This window comes from Thalassophryne amazonica, chromosome 17, assembly GCF_902500255.1.
Source record: "Thalassophryne amazonica chromosome 17, fThaAma1.1, whole genome shotgun sequence".
NCBI classification, from domain to species: Eukaryota; Metazoa; Chordata; class Actinopteri; order Batrachoidiformes; family Batrachoididae; genus Thalassophryne; species Thalassophryne amazonica.
This window is the reverse complement of record NC_047119.1, coordinates 64,032,506-64,059,071: the sequence shown is the minus strand read 5'-3', so window position 1 is coordinate 64,059,071 and position 26,566 is coordinate 64,032,506. Positions and strand designations below refer to the sequence as shown.

Genomic DNA, 26,566 nt, shown 5'->3' with positions numbered 1-26,566 from the left:
TGATAATGACAAGCGCACGCAAACGCCGACTTTGAAAGAGCGCAGTGCGTTGAGCGCCGCTATTGGCTGCTTCCACATAACGTACATTTTTTTCAAACAGCCGCCATGTTAGGAAGCCAAACCTGTCTTTCATTGGCGGACCCGCGCAGACTTTCACTCTAGTTTTCTGAAAGGAGTTTTTTTTTTTTTTTTTTAATCTGCACATTTGCACGGGAGCTAGCTTAGCTCCAGCCATAGTTTTGCGCGGTTTTTTTTTTTTACGTTTTTTTTTTTTAAGTCACCCTTCCACAATGGCGACCGCAACTCCGAGCGCCGCGAGGAGCAGCACGTGCAGCACGCCGCTGAGTCCGACCCGGATCACCCGGCTGCAGGAGAAACAGCAGCTCCGGGATCTCAACGACCGGCTGGCCGTCTACATCGACAAAGTCCGGAGCCTGGAGTCCGAGAACCAGGTGCTGCAGCTGCAGATCGAGCAGCGGGAGGAGGTCCGGAGCCGGGAGCTGAGCGGGCTCCGAGCTCTGTACGAGACCGAGCTGGCCGACGCCAGGAGGAGCCTGGACGACTCGTCCAAGGAGCGGGCCTGGCTCCAGATCGAGCTGGGGAAGATCCGGACCGAGCACGACCAGCTGCTGCACAGGTGAGCTCGCAGAACTCTGCTCAAAAGCTTTCAAACACTGCAGTTATTCTGTTTATTTATTTAAAAGTCAGTGTTTATAGTTGGCGATTGTTAAGTTGAGTTGTGAACAGCGACCCCTACAGGAACTGATAAAAGGGCTTTGTGCCCGCCTTTGTTTGGGAGTCACGTGATGGGAATCAACCTGTTTACATACCAAATACATGATGAAATTATTCCTCAATTACAAGTACAAATACCATAAAATTTTGTGGCAAGAAGACAACTATTTTTTTTGTTTGTTTGTTTTTGTTTCTCCCCCTTTGGTGTCTCTTGTTTCATGCCAAATTAATGTTGACTTAATCCACAGTTTGTTGGCTGAAAATAAAATATGTAGACTAGGCATGTGAATCTCATCACTGACAGCGATTCGATACGCACCTTGATACACTACCAGCGATACAGTGGATATTTTGCCAGATATGGCAAACACGCACCTAGCGCTATTTGACCGGATCGCCTCGCTGATTGGCTAGTTCAGATGACAACATTGCAGAGTTTATTTCAACATGGTTGAGCCCTCAGCAAAGTTGAACTGGACGATATTTCACCATATGCGACACTGGCAAAATGGCGGGTTGCGATGTTTTGCCAGCCGTCTAAATTTATTCATGATGGAACGGAACGGCCGTGGTCGGGCGGAAACTTAAAGACAAATGGAGTTGATTTTCATTATTGAAAATTGGCACATTTTACTATTCACTATTTTCAGGGGTGGACTGAGCAAAGGTTTTGCAGACATGACGCTGACTGAGAAAAAAACAGGATAAACACACGTGCCGACGTGGACTTCTGTATTTTCTAGAGCCCGACCAGTATTATCGGCCAATATAAGCCCTTTTCAAAGTACTCACTATCGGCCGAAATTTTGCAGATAGAACGCCGATAATTTCTCATAATGTCGGCAATGTAAAATGTCCTTGCACCGTTTATCCGTTAGATGGAGCACTGACTCCATTTCAGTTGAGAGCTGCTTACACCCCTGCTTAAATGTGTTCATCACCTGGCCCCCGTAGTTCGCCGTCACACTGCACTGATCGGCTGACAAAAGCTTACAAGTAAGTTTATAAGGATGTTGTTTGTAATAACTTTGCAATTACATTCACCTTACATTTCTCCTGTTTTAGTTCAACTCGGTTTGATTAACTCAGTTTATGTAGTAATGTGTCAAATGTGTTTCATTGCGTTGGTCACGCATTTTATTAAGCCCACGTTGTGTAGACCTTATTTCTAGCATGAAAAACTTTTGTTTACTGCTAAGAGGTTGAAACATTCAGCTGATCGGCTGATTTACCGGTTATTTGCGTTTTTTTCATCCAAATATCGTTATCGGCATCGGCCTCAAAAAATCTATCGGTCGGGCTCTAATATTTTTGTTTTTATTCTGTCTTGAATTTGCAGGTTTTATTCATCATCGCTGCCCAACACAGAAAATTACCAAGACCGCAAAAATTATTTATGGGGCATTCGGACCGTTCGTTTGCAATTTGTCGCAATTTGGGCAAGAAGTTAAGAGTCGCTGCTCCTCATTAACAGCTTAGTTATCACAGGCAATGGGCAATTCTGTCTGAATGCGAGGAAAATTATCCCATGATCCACAAAGAAAAAATTAAATGTTTTAATTACTCCATTTTGCCTCTGCGTGTCATACAGATGCCGCGCAACAGTGTGTGTGTGTGCACGCTGTGCTCATCAATATTGTATGTTCCACCTTTGGGGGAAAAAAATACGGTTTGGATTTGTATATGTTACCGGTATGTATTTAATTAAGTTTAAAAAAATAGTGTGGAGAGTGGAAAAACTGTTTAGCTCAGTGTCACATTGTACATAAAAAGAGCTGATTAAGCAGAGAAGCTGCTTTTCATCATAATGAATCTGCCCTCACATTTTCAAAAAAGGCTTTTAGTTCTCACAGACATAAATAGTGATGGGCAGTTTCAGTTCTGTTCCTGGTGTTGTGTATTTTGTAAGTGCTGAAGGCCACACGTTACATTTAAGTGAGATGTCTGTCATTGTCATGTTTTTTAAGAAACACACTATTAATGTTAAAGGACAATTTGTTGTAGTCAAAAAGTGAACTTAAATGATTTATGTGAAATGTTTGAAAATAAAAACAAAACTAATGATATTGGTAGCAGTTACAGTCAAAAAGTAAGGAACAACTGATGAATAAAACATGTTTTCAAAGTCATCATAAAAATGTAATGGTATCCTTAAGTATTTGTATCGGAACTCTGTATCGATGAGTACCAAAATGTATGTACGTGTACTCGGTCTGGAAAAAAAGTGGTATCATTGCATCCCTAGTTTTGAGTTGAGATTTGAAATGGGGCAGTGAATTGATGTTTGTGAGTTGGGATTGTAATGAATTCCAGAGACAGGGAGCAGAGCAGCTGAATCCTCTGCTCCCTGTGGTAGTGAGACAGGCGGAGGGAACAGACGGGTGTATGGAGGTAGAATATCTGAGGGAGTGGGAACTAGGGCTGTCACAATTATTACAATATTTGCCAATCGCGATTATTTTTCATAGTCACGATTACCGTGAATTATTTATTTTATCCACAAAGCATAAAATGACTCAGAATCTGACGTCATTGTGCTGCAGCCTCGCTCACTGTTTCGCTCTCGTCTTAAGGCAGGACAATAACATGGAGGCTGAGGAGCGATCTGTCCTGCCGTTTGGATAAGACGGCTGATTAAAACAGTGACTGTCTTCTTCAAAAGCCATCTAAAATGCGGAGTTTACCGAAGGAGGTGTGTGTGTGTGTGTGTGTGTGTGTGTGTGTGTGTGTGTGTGTGTGTGTGTGTGTGTGTGTGTGTGTGTGTCCACGCGCGCGCAGACTGCGAGGGAGGGGGTGGGGGAGGGAGATTCTTGAATGGAGGCACGACATGCTGCTGAGAACCATCAGTGCACGTGAGACAGCGAGCACGGAGCAGAGAGAGGATTTTAAACTGAGTGGACATGTTAAAAAACAAAACCAAACTGTGGAGCTGCTTTTACTTCTCTCTGAACTTTCTCTCCCGGTGTGATTCTGCCGTTACCGTCCTGTTCACACCATGTGTGCGTCGTATACTGAATTTATGAGATCATGAGATGAAATAAAGGTCAAATATCTTTAAAAACATATTTAAAAAATGAGAATATATGAATGAACTGAGCAAAAAAAAAAAAAAAAAAAAAAAACCATGACGTGGAGAAGCTGTGGTGATGTTCAGAGGCACAGATCACAAAAAGCAGGTGAAAACTCTGAACTTTAACAGCTGTTATTTTCCAAAGGTATTTATTTGTACAATCTTGAGCTTAATGTAGTGTTTAAGCACAAAATGTGACTGATGAGGAAAAACAATTCCCCCCCCCCCCCCATGTCCCTTGATTGGAGTGAGTGGGTTAGAAAAAAAAGAATGAATGACCTCTTTAAACAGTAATAAATCAATGTATGATACAAGCTTGGAAGCGTTAAGAATCACAGCCATAGACTGTATGATGACTGTATTATAGGGAGTTGGGTCACATCTGCCAAACTGGAACATCATTGATCCTGTCTGGTGGATCTTTGGCAAGTGAAGTTAACAAGGCACCAACAGGAACAGGAGGGTCTCTCCTGCCGGGGTCAATGTAGGGTGTGTAAATTTGGAGGCAGACAGGAGCTGCGTCTGGATGACGTCCGCTTTCAGCGGTCCTTCCGCCTCTGTGGGACCCAGTTTGATGACCTCCTGTCCCGTTCACGTGCGCACATATAAACAATTAAAAAAAAACAAAAAAAAAACTCAGCTGCTTGCTGTGGGGCTGCTGCTCGCTCTTCCCCAAAAAACGCTCAGAATTGTGTTTAGAAACCAGTCACCATTTGTTTTATTATACATCTGTGTAGTTAATAAATAAAATAATCTCCACGGATGATTCACTCGCGTGCACGTAAAAATTAAAAAAAGAAACTCCGCTCCCCCTCCTGTGGGGCTGCTCCTCGCTCCTCCCCCCAAAAAATCTGTCATAATTGTGTTTAGAAACCAGTCACCATTTGTTTATTATACATCTGTGTAGTTAATAAGTAAAATAATCTCCATGGACGATTCGCTCGCGCGCGCACGTTGAAGAAAGAAACAAACAAACAAAAAAAAAACTCTGCTGCTTGCTGTGGGGCTGCTCCTCGCTCTTCCCCAAAAAAGTCTGCCATAATTGTGTTTAGAAACCAGTCACCATTTGCTTTATCTGTGTAGTTAATAAGTAAAATAATCTTCATGGACGATTCGCTCGGGCGCGCACGTAAAATAAGAAAAGAAACTCCGCTCCCCCTGCTGTGGGGCTGCTGCTCTCTTCAAAAACTGTCATAATTGTGAAATAAAGGACAAAAGGGACATAAGTCCTGCTCACAGGCTGCTACCAGAGACAGGACATTCATCCTCAGTCAAACTCCAGACATCTCCACGTCACTACATATTCAGTCCCTGATTGGTCATTGTGGCACGACAAGACGAAAAAGTTCAGATTTTTCAACTTGGGCAGGAGGGCGATGTGACGCGACGCAATATCGTGCCACAAACACACCAATCGCTTCATTCACGTTGCTTCATTCGCATCCGTCGCGCAGCTTGGCGCCAAAACGCTTCCTTCCATAGAGATTACATGGCAACCTGTCGCTCACGTCGCTCCCAGTGTGAATGCGGCATGAGAGACACAATGAGAAAAAAACTCCAGAAAATCACATTGTAGGATTTTTAAAGAATTTATTTGTAAATTATGGTGGAAAATAAGTATTTGGAAAATAAGTATTTGGTCAAAAACAAAAGTTTAACTCAGTACTTTGTACCATAATCTTTGTTGCAATGACAGAGGTCAAACATTTCCTTTAAGTCTTCACCACATTTGCACACATTGTAGCTGGTATTTCTAGAGCAGTAATGTTTTGGGGCTGTTGCTGGGCAACATGGACTTTCAACTTCCTCAACAAATTTTCTATGGGGTTGAGGTCATGATGTTCTCCCAATCCTCTTCTGGATCATCCATATGCTCTCTGGCAAACTTCAGATGGGCCTGGACACGTACTGGCTTAAGCAGGGGGACACGCCTGGCACTGCAGGATTTGAGTCCCCCTCTGCATAGTGTGTAGCCTTTGTTACTTTCGTCCCAGCACTTTGCAGGTCATTCATCAGGTCCCTCTGTGTAGTTCTGGGTGCGCTGGCAGGAGTGTGTGTGTCTCACATGTAAGGTTGTGACCGATCCGGTATTGGGATCGGCTTCCGATACGACGTAACTCACGCAAATACCGATTAGGGTTGCCTCAACTAGTCACGACTACGTCGACTACTGAAACCGTCGACAACTAATTTAGTAGTCGACGAGTTGTTTATTTTATTTACGTCGTTGTTTTCTCTCTATTCATAGTTTTAGACAGCGAGCCGTCCTGCCATCATTTGGATGTTCAAATTTGGATAAGACAGCCGATTAAAACACTGGCCGTCTTGTTCAAAGCCTTTTAAAACGCAGTTTACCGGAGGAGCTGTTGGTGTGTGTGTGTGTGTGTGTGCGTGCGCAGAGTCAACTGATTGTATGTAGACTGCGAGGGAGGAAGGAAGATTCCTGAACGGAGGCACGAGACGTTACATTCTGCTGAGAACGATCAGTGCACGTGAGACAGCGAGTGTGGAGCAGAGAGAGAGAATTTTAACCTGAGAACATGTAAAAAAAAAAAAACAAACAAACCAAACCGTGGAGCTGCCTTTACTTCTCTCTGCACTTTCTCTACCCATGTGGTTCTGATGGCACTGTCCTGTTCACACCATGTGCGCATTGTATACTGAATTTATGAGATCATGAGATGAAATAAACAGTTAAATATCCTTTAAAATGAGAATAAATAAATGAACGGAGCAAAAATTACAGATACACGGATAAAAAAAACCCTGCTGTGAAGAAGCTGTGCAGTGATGTTCAGATGCACAGATCACATAAACCAGGTGAGAACTTTAACAGCTGTTATTTTCCAAAGCTATTTATTTGTTCAGTCTTAAGCTTAATGTAGTGTTCAAGCACAAAACATGACTGATAAGGAGAAAAAAATGACTTTTAAAAATGACTTCATCACACCTAAATGAACTGGAGTCAGAATAAAAATACAAGCTGCTGTTTTTTTTGTTATTTTTCAAGTTATTATAACCTGCGGCTATATGTTTTTAATTATTTCAAAGTGAGTTACCTCTTATTTTATTCTGATTTATTTATACAAAAAATATGGGGAGTCAAATCAGCCTGCATTGTTCTGTTCAGTTTATATCAAAGTTTTCCTGCACATCTGTGTATTTTTTTCCTTCTTTCTAAGAGTTTGGTGTTTGCATTTGCTCCACAAAGTTTTAAAACACAATAAAATGTTCACACTTTTCTTTAAAGCAGTTCTGTAATTTTAGAAATGCAACAGAAACAACCACAAATCAGAAAAAGCTGAGACTATATGTAAAATGAAGATAAAATAAAAATGTTGCACTATTCCCAGTTTCTCCACTCACAGAAGCCAAAAGTTCTTCCAGAGTTGTGTCTTGGTGGCTTCCCTCACTTGTCTCCTTCCAGAATGGACATTTAGTTTTTGAGAACTGCCTACCTGACACAGATTTCCTATAAATTACCACACTGTTTGTATTTCTGAATGGTTGATGTAAATGAAGTCTAAAAAATAGTCACTGATTTGGAAATGTTCATGTTTTCATCCCCTGACGTTTCTCGGAAAATGCTGCAGGCCTTAAATTTAGGAAATTACGTATGATCCGACTAGTCAACTAATCGTAAAAATAATAGTTGACTAGTCGACTATCAAAATAGTCTTTTGTGGCAGCCCTAATACTGATCCAACTCGCGACATTTTCCGATACCGGAGAAGAGCCACTGTGAATCCTCTCAACTGCTGTTTGCTCTCTGCTTTGTTTGCTGCTGAGTGGGAGGAGGAGAGGGGGAGGTTTTCTGGAGCTGAGCTGCTTGAGAGAGCTCTCTTCTACAGTGTTCTAGCTGTGGGTAGTGGCAAATTTCCGCCCGGCTCTTGGGTTGAATTTGTCTGTGCGTCGAGCATGGATTTTCCGGGGGGGATAAAAAAAACAAAACAATTGTTGCTGAAAATGTTTGCTAAAAAGTTAGCCACTTCACTGTCCCGAGGCTGTCAAACAGAGAACAGAGATTCTGTCCACTGAAAGGAAAAAATCCTGCGCATGAGCATCGCTGATGATTCATTTATTTTCCAGTTGAAAGGCTTCGTGTTTCCAAAAAGTTCGAATTTTGTGCAGCACGAAAACAGCGAGAGAGAAAGAAAAAGAGACAGATGGAGAGAGAAAGTGACGGTGAAAGAGAGAGACAGACAGGGAGCGAGACAGAGGACTTAAGTTTTCTCTGTAACACTTGCTTTGACTATGTAAACATATGTGTCCCATACCAATAAAACCAACCGGTTTTTAAAGTAGTTTATCCCTTCGGCGATTCGACTTTTAAATGCTCCATAGGTCTGCCATGTTTTTATTTTATTTATTTATTCTTGCTATTCATTTTAACTCCTTAAGTCTGTTTTTTGCTTTATTGTTATATGTTATGTTATTGTGGGTTTTTTAACGGACTACTCAAATGAAATTGACCCTTGTGGGATTAATAAAGTTGTTGATTGATTGAATAAAGCTCCATTGAATTTGAAAATTGAGAAGGAGAGACACAGACTGCTGTCTTTTCTCATTAAGTCTATAAAAAGAAAATCCTCATAAAATCAACAATAATATTAAAGCAAACAGAGCTCTGGTATCGGATAGGAAACGTACTGGCAGATATTCAAATTCAGGTATCGGGATCGGAAGTGAAAAATTGTGGATTGGTGATTCCCTTGCCAAGATATCAAAGGAGTGGCTTCAGGACAACTCTGTGAATGTCCTTGAGTGGCCCAGCCAGAGCCCAGACCTGAATCTGTCTGAACATCTCTGGAGAGATCTGAAAATGCCTGTGTACCGATGCTCCCCATCCAACATGATGGAACTTGAGAGGTGCTGCAAAGAGGACTGGGCAAAACTCCCCAAAGATAGGTGCACCAAGCTTGTAGCATCATATTCAAGAAGACTTGAGGCTGTAATTGCTACCAAAGGTGCATCGACAAAGTATTGAGCAAAGGGTGTGAATACTTATGTACATGTGATTTCTCAGTTTTTATTTTTAACAAATTTGAAAAAACTTTTTTTCATGTTGTCATTATGGGGTGTTGTGAGCAGTATTTTGATGGAAAATATGAATTTTCTACATTTAATAATAAGGCTGTAACATAAAAACTTGCCTGATTGTATCCATTTGTTTGTCCTGTTCTCATTCATCAAATGTATTCCATGTATTTTAAATTCAGGTGGGCATTTAACAGACTTGTTTCAAAAAAGAGGGTGTTCTGGTGATTGCCCCTGGGGAAAAGTGTTTTTAGTTGTCGTAATATGAAATCTCACTTGCGTAAACTTGGCAGTTAATCGCAACTCGTGTGTTTGTGTGTGTGTGTGTGTGTCCGGTGGGGGGGTCCATACAGATCAAACATGGTCAGTTACCCCACTAACGTTAATGAAATCAGTGGCAGACTTGGTCTTGTAGCTCTTCCAGTGGTCACAGTCGTCTTGTATTTTAGTGCCTGTTCACCCAGCATGCAATGTTCTCCATTCAGCTACAACAAGAGGGACTCTGATGCAGCAGGAGCCCAGACGAGGCTGAAGGACCTGGAGGCTCAGCTGAACAATAAAGAGGCCATGTTGTCTACATCACAGTCTGAGAAGAGGGTTCTGGAGGCCGCTATAGCTGACCTCAAAGAGCGGCTGCAGGAGGTACGCCTCTCACCTACGGAGGCAGCGGTTTGCATCTGCTGATGCTTTTGTTTTCCAGTTGAGAGTTGATTTTGTTCAACTTGATGACATTTTGACATGTTTTTCAGTCTCGCTCTCTGTGTGTGGTCAGTTGGATACAGGTCTCGCTCAGGCCAAGAAGCACCTTGCCGATGAGATGCTCCTTCGCGTCGACTTGGAAAACCGCTGTCAGAGTCTGACTGAGGACATGGATTTCCGTAAGAGCATGCATGAGGAGGTAAGACGACTTTAAGGATGTCCAACAAGGAAAATCTAATTGAGTTCATCCACAAGCCAGAGGCCATTTACTTCCTGGAAATGACCATGGGTGTTTAATGGGCGTTTTTGGAAAGGTCTTCTTTTGGGGCATTCTGGAACTCTAAGATGTCTGTGAAGATTGTTATCCAGGTCATGATGGTAAAGTAGGTTGAGTCAGGTCAACTGAACTTGTTTAGTCACGAGGTATTAACTGTCTGTATTTTGGAGAGGACACATTTGAATGTCTGGACTCCCAAAGACACACACAGACGGTCAGACCTTTTAACTCTGTCAAATACAGCACAGCCAATGTGCAGCCACTGTTTGAACGCTGCCGGTCGGCAGCACTCCCCCACATCAATAACTAGAGTTGATGAACAAAGTTTGAAGCCTGAGTATAAACCTGAATAAAACCACAGTTTCCTACGATGTGGCCTCAGTGTTCATGCACATACTGATTGTGGAGGCAGTGGAAAGTATAAGACATCAGCTGCTGTAAGACAGCAACCTCAGCTATCAGTCAGCCAATTAATAAGCCCGATTTAATGCCTTTTTAACATAATCTGCACCGGCCTATTAAACAAAAAAAGAAAAATGTATGTGGACTTTTTGGAATGCAATGAACTGCACATAAAGTCTACCAGTTGTGACTGCCAGAGCACAGCGCAGAGCTTAGCTTCATCACGGGACCTTTGGCTGTGTTTTTTTTTTTTTTTTTTTTTTTAGAACACTTCAGTCAAAATGTGAGAGAGGTGAGGAGACACAGAACACTGTGGGCATAGAATGTTTCCATTTCAGACAAACAAAACATTATTCTGTTGTTGTTTACCAAAGGTTAAGCTGTAATGCTGCGTTTACACATAACAAGTCACGAATGCCACGAAGTACACATTCTTTGCCACAGATCACGAATGTGATGATTTGGGGCAGAGGCGTCAGGTGTCCTCAGGAACTGCTGCAACCTGTTACCACACGTTACGATTAATGGCACATGTTGCCGGAGAATTATCAGGAACCATTACGCACGGTCAAGAATAGTGTTCCGCATTGTTACGCACTATTGCACGTAACAGCGCAGCGTTAAGTTCTGTCACGTTGTGAACGAGGTGAATTGTCGCCCCACACACACACACACCCATATTCATCCAACCGAATTCAGATCGCTCCAGTTTTTCAGAAGAACTTTGTGACTGCATGCGTAGTTGGGCTCTGTGCCATGGAGTGGCGCAGAGAGGAGGAGGACAGAGCCAGATGTGTGGCTTCATGCGGGTCTCGTCTTGCGCATTTCCCCAAACATCAGGCACATGCAGCAGGTGGAACACCTGCAGGAGCGCGCTGAAGAGCACTGAAATTTGACTTTTAGCCGACTTGGTGTCAGCAATCAAACTGAACGCGGTGCAGCAGGGTTTAATTGTGCGTGCGCTTCTTCCTCTGCCGGACTGGAGGAGGTGCAGAGATGTCTGGCTGCACGTGAGTCTCCTCTCGCTCCTCTGGTTGCTCAGACACGTTCTCCCGCTCATCGGTTACAACAGCAGGTGGAACTCCTGCAGGAGCGTCCTGAGGAGCTTCAGCAGGAACTGTGGACCGACATTTGGAGCTGAGTTTAATTGTGCGCACGTGACAGAAAACTGATTCGTCGTGGCGCGCAGTGAAATGCGACGCCGCGTTACAAGTCGTGTCAAAACTTGACAGTTTCTGTGTCACTTCGTAATAACGCATGACAGTTTGGGCTCCAAGAACCATCACAGGAACCACTACGAACATTGTCACATTCTATTAAGGATCAGTACTCATCAAGACGGATCAACACGCTCAGTTGCGACCTCCACGACGTGAGACGAAATGAGGGTGGTGTGTGACATTCGTGGAAGATTTTTTTTAACAGGCAAAAACATGATCCACGAATATCAAGAATATCGCACCAACACGCACTATTAAGAAACCTATTCAGATGCGTTAAGTCACATTAAGAATGTCAGGAATGTGTCACGAATGACAGAAAAATGACATTCGCATAACGCGTCTTATGTGTAAACGCACCTTAAAACACTAAAACAGCAGCAGAGTTTTTATTTTTTTTATTTTTCCTGTGACTGGCACTGGCAGAACCTGACTGATACTAATGCCGATATTACAGACTAAAAAATGTACAATACTAATATATATATAAAGATAATATAAAATGGCTCACTGGAACAACTTGTTTCCAAGTTTTAATCCACTGTACAAAATAATGACTTGCAACTTTTTTTTTCTTTTTTTTTTTTTGCACAATTTCCACTCAAAAACAAAACTTTTTTTTCTATGTCGAATTCCTTTTTGTGACAGACTGAATAAAAATGTTTTCCTGTAGCTTGAAAGACTCTTGTTCCTGTTTTTGTTTAGATTAAAAGCATTGCTGCCCGTGAGCAACTTTCTGCAGTAAAGTCTGGCACAGGAAGTGCTCGAATGAAGTATCTGAGACATTCCATTGCTGAGCTATTACTAGAAACATGACGACAAAAAAGTGTTTGATGCACCCAATGACCTGAGAGGATTAAACTGATGAAGCTTTTCTGAATGAAGAGTGAAACGTTTCCAAGGAAATAAACAAGTCCAGATGACTTGACTCAACCTACTTGAAAACTCTTAGATGGACAGTTCAGATTCTATAACCCCATTTTGATTAAAATGCAACTTTGCATATTATTCTAAAGTAATGATTACAGATGCAAATACCTCTGGTTATTTTAGGTCAATAACAAACATCTATTGTTGGTTAACAGGTTTGGGAGGAAAATTTAGTTCAGCCATGAGAAGTCAGTTGGATCTTTTATAAAATATCAATTTTTATTCCAACCTTAGAGTAAATACATGAAAAAAGGCTGTTTAGAGTCACTCACATCAATCAATCAATCAATTTTTTTATATAGCGCCAAATCACAACAAACAGTTGCCCCAAGGCGCTTTATATTGTAAGGCAAGGCCATACAATAATTATGTAAAACCCCAACGGTCAAAACGACCCCCTGTGAGCAAGCACTTGGCTACAGTGGGAAGGAAAAACTCCCTTTTAACAGGAAGAAACCTCCAGCAGAACCAGGCTCAGGGAGGGGCAGTCTTCTGCTGGGACTGGTTGGGGCTGAGGGAGAGAACCAGGAAAAAGACATGCTGTGGAGGGGAGCAGAGATCGATCACTAATGATTAAATGCAGAGTGGTGCATACAGAGCAAAAAGAGAAAGAAACAGTGCATCATGGGAACCCCCCAGCAGTCTACGTCTATAGCAGCATAACTAAGGGATGGTTCAGGGTCACCTGATCCAGCCCTAACTATAAGCTTTAGCAAAAAGGAAAGTTTTAAGCCTAATCTTAAAAGTAGAGAGGGTGTCTGTCTCCCTGATCTGAATTGGGAGCTGGTTCCACAGGAGAGGAGCCTGAAAGCTGAAGGCTCTGCCTCCCATTCTACTCTTACAAACCCTAGGAACTACAAGTAAGCCTGCAGTCTGAGAGCGAAGTGCTCTATTGGGGTGATATGGTACTACGAGGTCCCTAAGATAAGATGGGACCTGATTATTCAAAACCTTATAAGTAAGAAGAAGAATTTTAAATTCTATTCTAGAATTAACAGGAAGCCAATGAAGAGAGGCCAATATGGGTGAGATATGCTCTCTCCTTCTAGTCCCCGTCAGTACTCTAGCTGTAGCATTTTGAATTAACTGAAGGCTTTTTAGGGAACTTTTAGGGCAACCTGATAATAATGAATTACAATAGTCCAGCCTAGAGGAAATAAATGCATGAATTAGTTTTTCAGCATCACTCTGAGACAAGACCTTTCTGATTTTAGAGATATTGCGTAAATGCAAAAAAGCAGTCCTACATATTTGTTTAATATGCGCTTTGAATGACATATCCTGATCAAAAATGACTCCAAGATTTCTCACAGTATTACTAGAGGTCAGGGTAATGCCATCCAGAGTAAGGATCTGGTTAGACACCATGTTTCTAAGATTTGTGGGGCCAAGTACAATAACTTCAGTTTTATCTGAGTTTAAAAGCAGGAAATTAGAGGTCATCCATGTCTTTATGTCTGTAAGACAATCCTGCAGTTTAGCTAATTGGTGGTCCTCTGGCTTCATGGATAGATAAAGCTGGGTATCATCTGCGTAACAATGAAAATTTAAGCAATACCGTCTAATAATACTGCCTAAGGGAAGCATGTATAAAGTGAATAAAATTGGTCCTAGCACAGAACCTTGTGGAACTCCATAATTAACTTTAGTCTGTGAAGAAGATTCCCCATTTACATGAACAAATTGTAATCTATTAGACAAATATGATTCAAACCACTGCAGCGCAGTGCCTTTAATACCTATGGCATGCTCTAATCTCTGTAATAAAATTTTATGGTCAACAGTATCAAACGCAGCACTGAGGTCTAACAGAACAAGCACAGAGATGAGTCCACTGTCCGAGGCCATAAGAAGATCATTTGTAACCTTCACTAATGCTGTTTCTGTACTATGATGAATTCTAAAACCTGACTGAAACTCTTCAAATAGACCATTCCTCTGCAGATGATCAGTTAGCTGTTTTACAACTACCCTTTCAAGAATTTTTGAGAGAAAAGGAAGGTTGGAGATTGGCCTATAATTAGCTAAGATAGCTGGGTCAAGTGATGGCTTTTTAAGTAATGGTTTAATTGCTGCCACCTTAAAAGCCTGTGGTACATAGCCAACTAACAAAGATAGATTGATCATATTTAAGATCGAAGCATTAAATAATGGTAGGGCTTCCTTGAGCAGCCTGGTAGGAATGGGGTCTAATAAACATGTTGATGGTTTGGATGAAGTTACTAATGAAAATAACTCAGACAGAACAATCAGAGAGAAAGAGTCTAACCAAATACCGGCATCACTGAAAGCAGCCAAAGATAACGATACGTCTTTGGGATGGTTATGAGTAATTTTTTCTCTAATAGTTAAAATTTTGTTAGCAAAGAAAGTCATGAAGTCATTACTAGTTAAAGTTAATGGAATACTCAGCTCAATAGAGCTCTGACTCTTTGTCAGCCTGGCTACAGTGCTGAAAAGAAACCTGGGGTTGTTCTTATTTTCTTCAATTAGTGATGAGTAGAAAGATGTCCTAGCTTTACGGAGGGCTTTTTTATAGAGCAACAGACTCTTTTTCCAGGCTAAGTGAAGATCTTAATTAGTGAGACGCCATTTCCTCTCCAACTTACGGGTTATCTGCTTTAAGCTACGAGTTTGTGAGTTATACCACGGAGTCAGGCACTTCTGATTTAAAGCTCTCTTTTTTGGAGGAGATACAGCATCCAAAGTTGTCTTCAATGAGGATGTAAAACTATTGACGAGATACTCTATCTCACTTACAGAGTTTAGGTAGCTACTCTGCACTGTGTTGGTATATGGCATTAGAGAACATAAAGAAGCAATCATATCCTTAAACCTAGTTACAGCGCTTTCTGAAAGACTTCTAGTGTAATGAAACTTATTCCCCACTGCTGGGTAGTCCATCAGAGTAAATGTAAATGTTATTAAGAAATGATCAGACAGAAGGGAGTTTTCAGGGAATACTGTTAAGTCTTCTATTTCCATACCATAAGTCAGAGCAAGATCTAAGATATGATTAAAGTGGTGGGTGGACTCATTTACTTTTTGAGCAAAGCCAATAGAGTCTAATAATAGATTAAATGCAGTGTTGAGGCTGTCATTCTCAGCATCTGTGTGGATGTTAAAATCGCCCACTATAATTATCTTATCTGAGCTAAGCACTAAGTCAGACAAAAGGTCTGAAAATTCACAGAGAAACTCACAGTAACAACCAGGTGGACGATAGATAATAACAAATAAAACTGGTTTTTGGGACTTCCAATTTGGATGGACAAGACTAAGAGACAAGCTTTCAAATGAATTAAAGCTCTGTCTGGGTTTTTGATTAATTAATAAGCTGGAATGGAAGATTGCTGCTAATCCTCCGCCCCGGCCCGTGCTACGAGCATTCTGACAGTTAGTGTGACTCGGGGGTGTTGACTCATTTAAACTAACATATTCATCCTGCTGTAACCAGGTTTCTGTTAGGCAGAATAAATCAATATGTTGATCAATTATTATATCATTTACCAACAGGGACTTAGAAGAGAGAGACCTAATGTTTAATAGACCACATTTAACTGTTTTAGTCTGTGGTGCAGTTGAAGGTGCTATATTATTTTTTCTTTTTGAATTTTTATGCTTAAATAGATTTTTGCTGGTTATTGGTAGTCTGGGAGCAGGCACCGTCTCTACGGGGATGGGGTAATGAGGGGATGGCAGGGGGAGAGAAGCTGCAGAGAGGTGTGTAAGACTACAACTCTGCTTCCTGGTCCCAACCCTGGATAGTCACAGTTTGGAGGATTTAAGAAAATTGGCCAGATTTCTAGAAATGAGAGCTGCTCCATCCAAAGTGGGATGGATGCCGTCTCTCCTAACAAGACCAGGTTTTCCCCAGAAGCTTTGCCAATTATCTATGAAGCCCACCTAATTTTTTGGACACCACTCAGACAGCCAGCAATTCAAGGAGAACATGCGGCTAAACATGTCACTCCCGGTCCGATTGGGGAGGGGCCCAGAGAAAACTACAGAGTCCGACATTGTTTTTGCAAAGTTACACACCGATTTAATGTTAATTTTAGTGACCTCCGATTGGCGTAACCGGGTGTCATTACTGCCGACGTGAATTACAATCTTACCAAATTTACGCTTAGCCTTAGCCAGCAGTTTCAAATTTCCTTCAATGTCGCCTGCTCTGGCCCCCGGAAGACAATAAGACTATGGTTGCTTGTGTCGCTAACTTCACATTTCTCAAAACAGAGTCGCCAATAACCAGAGTTTGATCCTCGGCGGGTGTGTCGTCGAGTGGGGAAAAACGGTTAGAGATGTGAACGGGTTGGCGGTGTACACAGGGCTTCTGTTTAGGGCTACGCTTCCTCCTCACAGTCACCCAGTCAGCCTGCTTTCCCGGCTGCTCGGGATCTGCCAGGGGGGAACTAACGGCGGCTAAGCTACCTTGGTCCGCACCGACTACAGGGGCCTGGCTAGCTGTAGAATTTTCCACGGTGCGGAGCCGAGTCTAGATCAATCTAACTGCGCAGATTAAACAGCTAACAGATACAGAAAAACACCGCTGTGCTCCGGAACAGGAAGTGATACAATACCGCAGTGAGAGCCAACCACCAGTAGAGGCAAGCAACTGTTAATTTCTTTTCCCAGACACCAGCCTTACAGTCGTCTTTCAGCCTGACAGATCTTGCAAGAGTAGTTTTACAACGATTATATCTAATGTCCAAACCTCCAAGGCTGTCCTGAGTTCATTGCTGTCAGTCAGCACTAGTTGTATAATCCATTATATAGTGTTTCAGTTTTTAGATGACTTTTACTGTAGAAGTTGGAGCCTAGAAGTTAAAGGGTCAGAGGATCCTTTGTTTAATTCTCAGATAAAACTGGAAAAACAGAGGGAGGTCCTTCATCTCCACGTTGCAGTGTGTGTGTGTGTGTGTGTGTGTGTGTGTGTGTGTGTGTGGGGGGGGGGGTGCTTTCAGCCTTGGAGTATCCATTCATCCATCCTGCATGCACAGCTGTGGATTTTATTGAAATTAATTAGAATGTGCACAGTTGAAACTGTGTGGTGCCTCTGTGCTGTGTTACAGGAGCTGAAGGAAGCCCGTCAACGCTATGAGACCCGCCTGGTGGAGGTGGACTCTGGACGGAAAGAGGAATATGAGTATAAACTGACTGAGGCGTTGGCTGATATGAGGGCTCAGAATGAGGAGCAGATCAAGATCTACAAGGACAACATGGAGAGTACCTACATAACCAAAGTAGGGGCACAGACTCTGAGTGGTGTGTGTGTGTGTGTGTGTGTGTGTGTGTGTGTGTGTGTGTGTGTGTGTGTGTGTGTGTGTGTGTGTGTGTGTGTGTGTGTGATGATTTTGAAATGAGTAGTGAAAGTCATCAAATCTCAGCAGTGGCCTTGGTGGACACCAGACCAGATAAATTATTCCAAGCGACAAGCTCGGACATGCCTATATATATATATATATATATATATATATATACGAGGTCTATTAGACAATAAACCGACCCTTTTATTTACTTTTTTTAACTATATGGATTTGAATGACGTGCGATTCCACCAATTATGCTTGAACCCTCGTGCGCATGCGTGAGTTTTTTCACGCGTGTCGGTGATGTCATTTCCCTGTGGGCAGGCCTTGAGTGAGATGTGGTCCCGCCCTCTCGGCTGAATTCCTTTGTTTCACACGCTGCTCGAGACGGCGCGCGTTGCTTTATCAAAAAAAATTTTGGATCTGTGAGGAATATCCGAGTGGATACTATTCGAGAAATTAAGCTGGTTTTTTGTGAAAAGTTTAACGGCTGATGAGAGATTATGGGGTGTTTCTGTCGCTGTAAGGACTTCCCACGGACCGGGACGTCCTGCAGCGCTTCCAGGCACCGTCGTCGGCCTGTTTCGACCTGAAAACATCCTAATTTAAGGCTTAATTCACCGAGGACGTCGTGAGAGAACAAAGAAGATTCGGAAGAGGCCAGCATGAGGACTTTATGCGGACATTCCACTGTTTAAGGACTTTTTTTAATGAAAGACGTGTGCGCAAATTCGCCGAGTCATTTCCGTGACGACTCTGCGAATCTGTGTGCGCCGCGACAGGAAAAACACCTCCGTGTTGAAAACCATTTTTAAAATTCAGGCGGCTTTTGATGGCTTTCAACAAGTGAGTAACTGAGAAATTGTTTAACAGCTTGGGCATGTTCCAACTTGCCCGTTAAGGTTTCCAACGGAGGTGTTTTTCCTGTCGCGACCCCCCGCGGTCGGGTCCGACCCAACATGCGACTCTGCCTGCACGTTCTTTCATTACAAAATGTCCGTTAACAATGGAATGTCCGAATAAACTCCTCACGCCGACGACTTCTGAATTTCTCTGTTCTCTGACGACTTACTGGGTCAACAGAGCCTGAAATGTGGAAGTTTTCAACTTGAAATGGCGAGACGCTGCCGCCTCGAAGCGCAGATCGCCGTCAGGCACCGTGGGCTGTCCTTACGGCGACACTACCAGACCAAAATCTCTCATCAGCCGTTAAAATTTTTACCGAAAACCAGCTGAATTTATCGAATGGTGTCCACTCAGTTGTGCCTTACAGTTTTGAAAAAATTTTGATCAAACAAAGCAGCAGTCTCTGAGCCATTCCTAAACAATGAAAAAATCGACGAGAGGGTGGGCGACTCCTCACTCAAAGACTGCCCACAGGCGAATGACGTAACCGACAGGCGTGAAAAAACTCTTGCATGCCCACGAGGGTTCAAGCATGTCTGATGTAATCACACGTGATTCAAATCCATATGGTTTTTGAAAAAAATAATAAGGTCGGATACTTTTCTAATAGACCTCATATATATATATATATATATATATATATATATATATATATATATATATATATATATATATATATATATATATATATAAGCGTCAACCCCCAAAACAGAACAGAAATCATCTTATTTTCAGTTTACTGATGACAATACGAAAGCCCACTGGCTGTGAGATACATGTGGCTGTGAAGCTGCAGAAAGTCTTTTGCTGCAGATGCAACAGTCAGGTTGCAAGTTGGATATCTAGCGATGGCTCATTTGTAGAGGCCTCATGGTATTAGAAGCTCAGAGCCTCCAGCGACGACCTGTCGAGCCTCAGCGTAGCATTAATCTTCACATCACACGCATGTATTCAGTCAATATTCTATTTGTAAATCTATAGCATGATAGAACATTTTCATTTTGTGTTGAATGTAGGGCTGAAACGATTAGTCGATTAACTCGAATAATTCGATTACAAAAAATGTTCGAGGCAAATTCTGTGCCTCGAAGCTTCGTTTAACATTGTAGTACAAATGCCAGGCCTGTATGTGGCGCTGTAACATCCCCAGAAAAAAACAAGACGACTGCAGCATGCACATATGCCGTGTAAAGCAGTGTGTTTGTCTATTTTTAAAATACACGTGGTCCGTTCTACGTGGGGAGTGACTATTCGCCCGGCGGCAAGCTGCTCGGTGTGAAGGAAGCCCCTCACACAGCTACAGCTCCGTCCCCGGCCACACTGACAGTCTCTGGAAGAAGTCCACTCTTTCTTCTGTGTTTTGCTGATACTCGCACTGAGTGTTGTGCTTTTTTATTTTCACTTTTTTTGGGCAATACAAAAAAACAGGGATTAAAAAAAATCGCGCAGGGACCCAGTCCACCAACCAAAAATGGTTAAAAAACAAAACAGAAAGACATTTCCCATCGCCATTTCAGCAAAATGTCAAGACTTTGGCTCAGCGACATTGTGCCATTGCTTAGGGAGAGCCCTGGACTATTGATGTTTAAAAACACAGAAGTACTTTTTATCCGATTACTTGATTAATCACCAGAATAATCAGAATACTCTTACTAAAATAATCGATAGCTGCAGCCCTAGTTGAATGTATGTAAAGTTATAAACATTTTTTACATGGTCCTCTGCTTTTATCTGTGAGGAAAATGGGCCATGGTTGGGGGACTGAAATTTTTTGGCAAGGGCCAAAGACCCGAAGCCCCTGGCGGGGGTCTGGGGGTTCGTCAATCGTTCAGAAATACGAAGAGTGTGGTGTAAGTCCCTTCGGCTGCTCCCTTGTTTGCACCACAACGGGGTCGCCACAGCAAATCCAAGGTGGATCTGCATGTTGAATTGGCACAAGTTTTATACAAATACAAAGAGTGTGGTACATTATGGTAAATCTGTGTCAGGTAGGCAGTTCTCAAAAACTAAATGACCATACTGGAAGGAGACAAGTGAGGGAAGCCACCAAGACACAACTCTGGAAGAATTTTTGGCTTCTGTGGGTGTGAGTGGAGAAACTGGGAATAGTGCAACATTTTTGCTTTTTTCCTATTGCATTTCTGAAATTACAAAACTGCTATAAAGAAAAGTGTTAACATTTTATTGGTTTTTAATACGTTGTAGAACTGATGTAAAGACCAAACTCTTTTAAAGAAGGGGGAAAAAATAATACCTGGGCATGTGCAGGAAAACTTTGATATAAACTGAACAGAACAAAGGTTGTTTTGTACGTACACACACACACACACCCCCGATGCGTTTTTTTTTTCTTTTTTGAAAATAAGAATAAAATCAAAGGTAACTTACTCTGAAATAAATAAAACAGACAGCTGCAGCCAAATAAAAATAACACTAAATTAGCAGCTTGTATTTTAATTCTGGCTGGAAGTGTGACGAAGTCATCCCGTTTTGTTTTTTTTTTCTCCTCGTTCATGTTTTGTGCTTGAACATAAAACACCTACATTAACTCATGATCTAAAATAAATACTTTATAAAATAAAAGCTTATTAAAGTTCAGAGTTCTCACCTGGTTAATGTGATTAATGCTTCTGATCTTGCCTGCTCCATTCAGCCTCCTCGCACTCTGTCTCTGACAGCCATCTGACTGAGCTGCTCAGCTCTGCACATACTATAGATACAGACATCTTGTTCGAAAAACTCTGCACTTTAGACGACTTGGAGGAACGCGTCCACTGTTTGGCAGGGTTTTTTTTTTTTGTTTTGGTTTTTTTTTGTTTTGGTTTTTTTTTGTTTTTCGAAAATTGTCCATCCGAATTACATCTTGGATGGCTCGCTGTTCAAAACTCTTTTGTCATCTCCGAATGGCTCACTTATTTAAGGTGCAGTTTTGGGAAAAAAAAAAAAAATCTGACTTGTTGAACACTTTTAATCACAAGACCAACAAGATTTTTAACAAGACGTTGGTCAAAGCAGGGGTAAATATCAACTAGACATAGATCAGAAGTTACTGGTCCATGTCCTCGGACCAATGGATTTCTCTACCCCTGAAAATACTAAAAATGTTGTTGACACACGCATCAGTTGTCTTTAATTTTAGCCTATAACTTATTTCTGTTTGGGAAGAAATACATCAAGGCTGAGGACAGTTCTCAAAGAGTGGCCGCGAGCAGCTGTTGCGCCTCGGGCACAACCTATGCCACCAGTATTTCCTTAGTATTTGCTGTAGTAGTATTATTACCACCAGGCGCGTGTTATGACTGGTCTCTGTAACGCGGGGAAAACATCGGCCAGGCCAGAAATATTTTGATAATGCTGACAAAAAATACAGCCAGATATGCATTAATTTGGATGTAAATATCTCACTGGTAGTCACCTGACTAGAGCGAGATGATGAAAGCTCCAGCTGTACGCTCAGTTAAAGTTAACACTCAGCACTTCCAACAAAAGATTTAAAACTTTGACCTCTTCTGTACAGATTTTAAGTGTCTTCATAAGACAGCCAGTAACGTCCTCCACCTCTGCACTGCTTTTTTCCCCCCCCTCAAGTTCTTTCTCACCGTTTGAGTGTTGCACCTCATATTCCTGATTTTAAGTACTGATGATTTTGTTAAAATACTTCATTCTGACTGAACATTAATGGGCCACTTGGAAAGTTTTTTTTTTTTTTTTTACCCCCTTGAAAAAAAAAAAAGAAGAGAAAAATGAAGTACACTCAACAAGGCTGCAAGTTTGTTAAATGTGTCAGTCTGTCAGGCGTTAATATAAACTGAACGTTAAATATCAATTTTTGTGTTAAAATTGTTCTAACTTGACTGCCACAATATTTCCAGTCGACTTTTCAAACCGTCGTAAAGTAGTTTGACTGTCATTTTTCATTACATTTTGGCCTGTCCTGCTGTCTGCAGTTGTTTCCATTTGTTCCACCGAGTTGTCGCTGCTAATCTTAGGCAGCTGTTGCACAGGCTGCATGGTAGCTAAGCTAGCAGTCTTTTGTCGAGTCATTTAATCTTTCAGTCTACATTTGCTGCACACCAGCTAACACTCGGCCTTTATGCTGAAATACTCCCAATTTTTTGCCTTTTTATTTTTCCACTATTTCTTCCTCTTTAAATTACAGTGCATCCAGAAAGTTTTCACAACGCTTCACCTTTGCCACATTGTCATGTTACAGCCTTATTCCAAAATGGAGTAAATTTATTTTTTCCTGGCAAAATTCTACTCACAACACCCTGTAATGACAACATGAAGACAGTGTCTTCTTTTTTTTTTTTTTTTTTTTTTTTTTTTTTTAACATTTTTTTGCAAATTTGTTGAAAATAATAATAATAATAAAGAAATCATGGGTAGACAAGTATTCACACCCTTTGCTCAGTACTTTGTTGATGCACCTTTGGCAGTAATTTCAGCCTCAAGTCTTTGAATATCCTTCTGACTACCAGGACTAGTCAGGAGGATGCCACAACCTTGGTGCACCTATCTTTGGGCAATTTTGTCCATTCCTCTTTGCAGCACCTCTGAAGCTCCATCGGGTTGGATGGGGAGTGTTGGTGCACAGATATCTCCAGAGATGTTCAATCAAATTCAGGTCTGGGCTCTGGCTGGGCCACTCAAGGACATTCAGTTGTCCTGAAGCCACTCCTTTGATATCTTGGCTGTGTGCTTAGGGTCATTGACCTGCTGAAAGCTTGTCCATCACCCCATTCTGAGGTCCAGATCACTCTGGAGCAGGTTTTCATCCAGGATGTCGCTGTACATTGTTGCGTTCATCTTTCCCTCAAACCTGACTGCAGTTAAATCTTTGTCTCATCAGTCCAGAGAATTTTGTTTCTCATGGTCTGAGAGTCCTTCAGGTGCCTTTTGGCAAACTCCAGGTGGGCTGCCATGTGCCTTTTACTAAGGAGTGACTTCCATCTGCCCACTCTACCACACAGGCCTGATTACTGCAGAGATTGTTGTCCTTCTGGGAGATTCTCCTCTCTCCACAGAGGAATGCTGGAGCTCTGACAGAGTGACCATTGGGTTCTTGTCACCTCCCTGACTAAGGCCCTTCTCCCCCAATCGCTCAGTTTAGATATGTGGACAGCTCTCAGAAGAGTCCTGGTGGATCTGAACTTCTTCCATTTACAGGAGGCCACTGTGCTCACTGGGACCTTCAAAGCAGCAGAAATGTTTCTGTATCCTTCCCCAAATTTGAGTCTCAACACAATCCTGTTTCGGACGTCTACAGACAATTCCTTTAACTTCATGCTTGGTTTGTGCTCTGACATGCACTATTAACTGTGGGACCTTATATGTAGACAGGTGTGTCTTTCCAAATCATGTCCAATTAACTGAATTTTCCCCCGGTGGACTCCAATTAAGCTGTAGAAACATCTCAAAGATAATGAGTGGAAACATGATGCTCCTGAGCTCAGTTTGAGCTTCGTGGTAAAGGCTGTGAATACTAACAATAATATAAGAATAATTATTCTTATATCATTGTTTTTAATAAATTTGCATAAATTTATAAATAATAAATTTAAATAAATAATAAATTTGTTGTTTAGCGCCAAAAAGGACTGCTACTGGAGTGTTCTGATAAACTGGACTTTCAAATCTTGGCTGTCGTCCTGTGTTCTTGTTTGTCTGTGTGTTTATTGTTCTCTGTGCTGATAAGAGTTTTTTCCTCATTGTTGTGGCTTCTCGAAGGCAGCAACCTTGAGGGTTTTTTTCTCTTCCTTACCTTGTGTGTGCTTTTTTTTTTTTTTTTTTATATGTTTATGTACCGGGCCGGCCTATGTGTGTTGTGTGTTATGTGTGTGTCGTTTGTTATGGGTCGGTCTTGGTTTGCTCAGCCCTGCTGTTGACCAAGGCAGGGATGTACATCTGGAGTTGGTCCCCGGGCGCCTAATGGCGACTTCTGCTCCTACTGGCAATTAGGATGGGTTAAATGCAGTAGACACATTTCATTGTGCAGGGAACATGTTCTTCTGTGCATATGACAATAAAATTCTCTTGAATCCTTTGAAAAAATTAATTTAATCCATTCTGGCATAAAGTTGTAATATAACAGTAAGACCTTTTGGCTGCTCCCTTGTTTTCACTCTGGGTCACCACAGCAAATCAAAGGTAGATCTGCATATGTTGAATTGGCAAAAGTTTTACGCCGGATGCCCTTCCTGACGTAACTCCACATTACATTAAAAAATGTGGCAGGAGTGGGGATTGAACCAGGAACCTTGCACACTGAAGCCATGTGCACTAACCACTTGGCCACCGCCCCTGCTAAGCCTGCAACATAAGAAAATGTGGAAAAAGTGAAGCGCCGTGAATACTTTATGGATGCCCTGTAGTGTGATGAAGGAATCGATGTGACCCAGTGGTGGTGCCCTAAGCTGCCCCCCTCCTTGGCTTTGGAAGTGAGTGAGTTTTATTATTGTGAACTATATGCATACAATTAAAGTTAAATGTATTATATAGAAAATTTATCATTTAAATCTGGAATAAAATAATAAACAGTGTCGTGTCCTTAATAGTAATTGCATTAATTGGCAGAGAATTTGTCCAAAACAAAGGGAGTGAGACATCGTAGCTCAGAAGGAAGAAGTCTGCTTTGGTTACAAAATCCTTCCTGTTGGGTTGCGTGTATTTGTGATCATTATTTAGATTTAGAGTGTAACTGCTATTAATCATAATATAATCTTGATTTACTGTTTTCTGATTTGTTACATTTTGTGAAAAACCTTATTGATGAGCCGTCAATCCACTAACCATCCAGCAGGTGGCGAACACGTCTGCAGGATATTATATGAAGAAAAGTAGCTATTTATGTTTGATCAGGTGCATCAGAAGGGTTTGTCCTCATTAATCTGTTTTCTTAATTTAGTGAGTTACATGATGATGGAATTTGTTTTTTGAGTTAATGTTGACAGTCTGGATGTGATGGAGTCATTTATTCATTCATTTTGCACATGCCTCCGTTTTTCTGCTTCTGGGAATAAATGAGTTGATTTAATCTTAATATTCCTCAGCTGTCCCGGGGACTGGATTTCGCTGTGATAAAACACGAGCTGTTGCTTATTTTCATGTCAACATTTTAAACTAGAAGGTGCTCTGACAGCGCGCGCACCTCTGCCAAGGCCATGTGTTGCTTAAAATGTCTGGAATTCAAAATAAAATCCTTCATATTTTCTTTGACATTATCATGTTCTATGCTCAGTGAATTTCATCCACAAGATCTCACAGCATTTTAAGTTCGGTGTTGCCAAATATGAATCTTTTTTACAGAACATCTGGACTGTTGTTCCTCTGCTCACCAAATTTAATGATTTGAAATCCGTTCATGAGTGTCTGCGTGATTCTGCTCACACCACTGAAAACATCGCCTCCTTGGCCGAGATAAGAGCTGAAGGTGAACTTCATAAGTGAGAGAATTATCACACTGTTGATCTGAGCAGCGGGTGTTCGATTGCGCACGCTGCTTACCTTCCTGTTTGTCAGGAAATGAGCAACATCGCTCAGTTCCTCTTCAGAGGTGAGAAACTGTTTCGATGTTCCTTTGACCATCTGTGTGCATTTGTATTTCTTCAGCTGGAAGATCTGCATCGATTGTCTGAGATGAACGGAGCATCAGCAAACATGGCCCGCGAAGACCTGCGGGAGTCGAGCCTGCGCATCGAGAGCCTGAGCAGCCAGCTGGCCAACCTTCAGAAGGAGGTGATTGTTCAAAGATGCTTTACCACCTAAAATGGAACCTGATGTTCTCAGTTATTGTTTGCTGGTTTGTTTTAAAGTCTTCAAATCTCTGTTTAATTTTAAGATGTTGTCGGCTTTAATTTATAGCTCATTTCAGTTTGAACGTTTTATCTTGATCTCATCAGAATTGGTTATCTTTTAAAAGCTGATGTTCTGATTGTAGTAATTTACTTGGTGTTTGGTGGGGAAACATTTCAGATGA

The 26,566-nt window shown here is 41.7% G+C and overlaps 1 protein-coding gene across 1 annotated transcript in view; it reads left to right on the top strand.

The window, feature by feature from the left end:
- Positions 1-231: 231 nt before the first annotated feature.
- The window catches only part of lmnb1 (lamin B1), a 38,915-nt gene continuing 12,580 nt past the window's right edge, over positions 232-26,566 (top strand). The window contains exons 1-5 of the mRNA XM_034191511.1: positions 232-637; positions 9,328-9,484; positions 9,615-9,740; positions 17,446-17,616; positions 26,200-26,325. Coding sequence (XP_034047402.1) covers positions 291-637; positions 9,328-9,484; positions 9,615-9,740; positions 17,446-17,616; positions 26,200-26,325 — 927 coding nt within the window. The 5' untranslated portion in view covers positions 232-290. The remainder of the gene's footprint in view (positions 638-9,327; positions 9,485-9,614; positions 9,741-17,445; positions 17,617-26,199; positions 26,326-26,566) is intronic.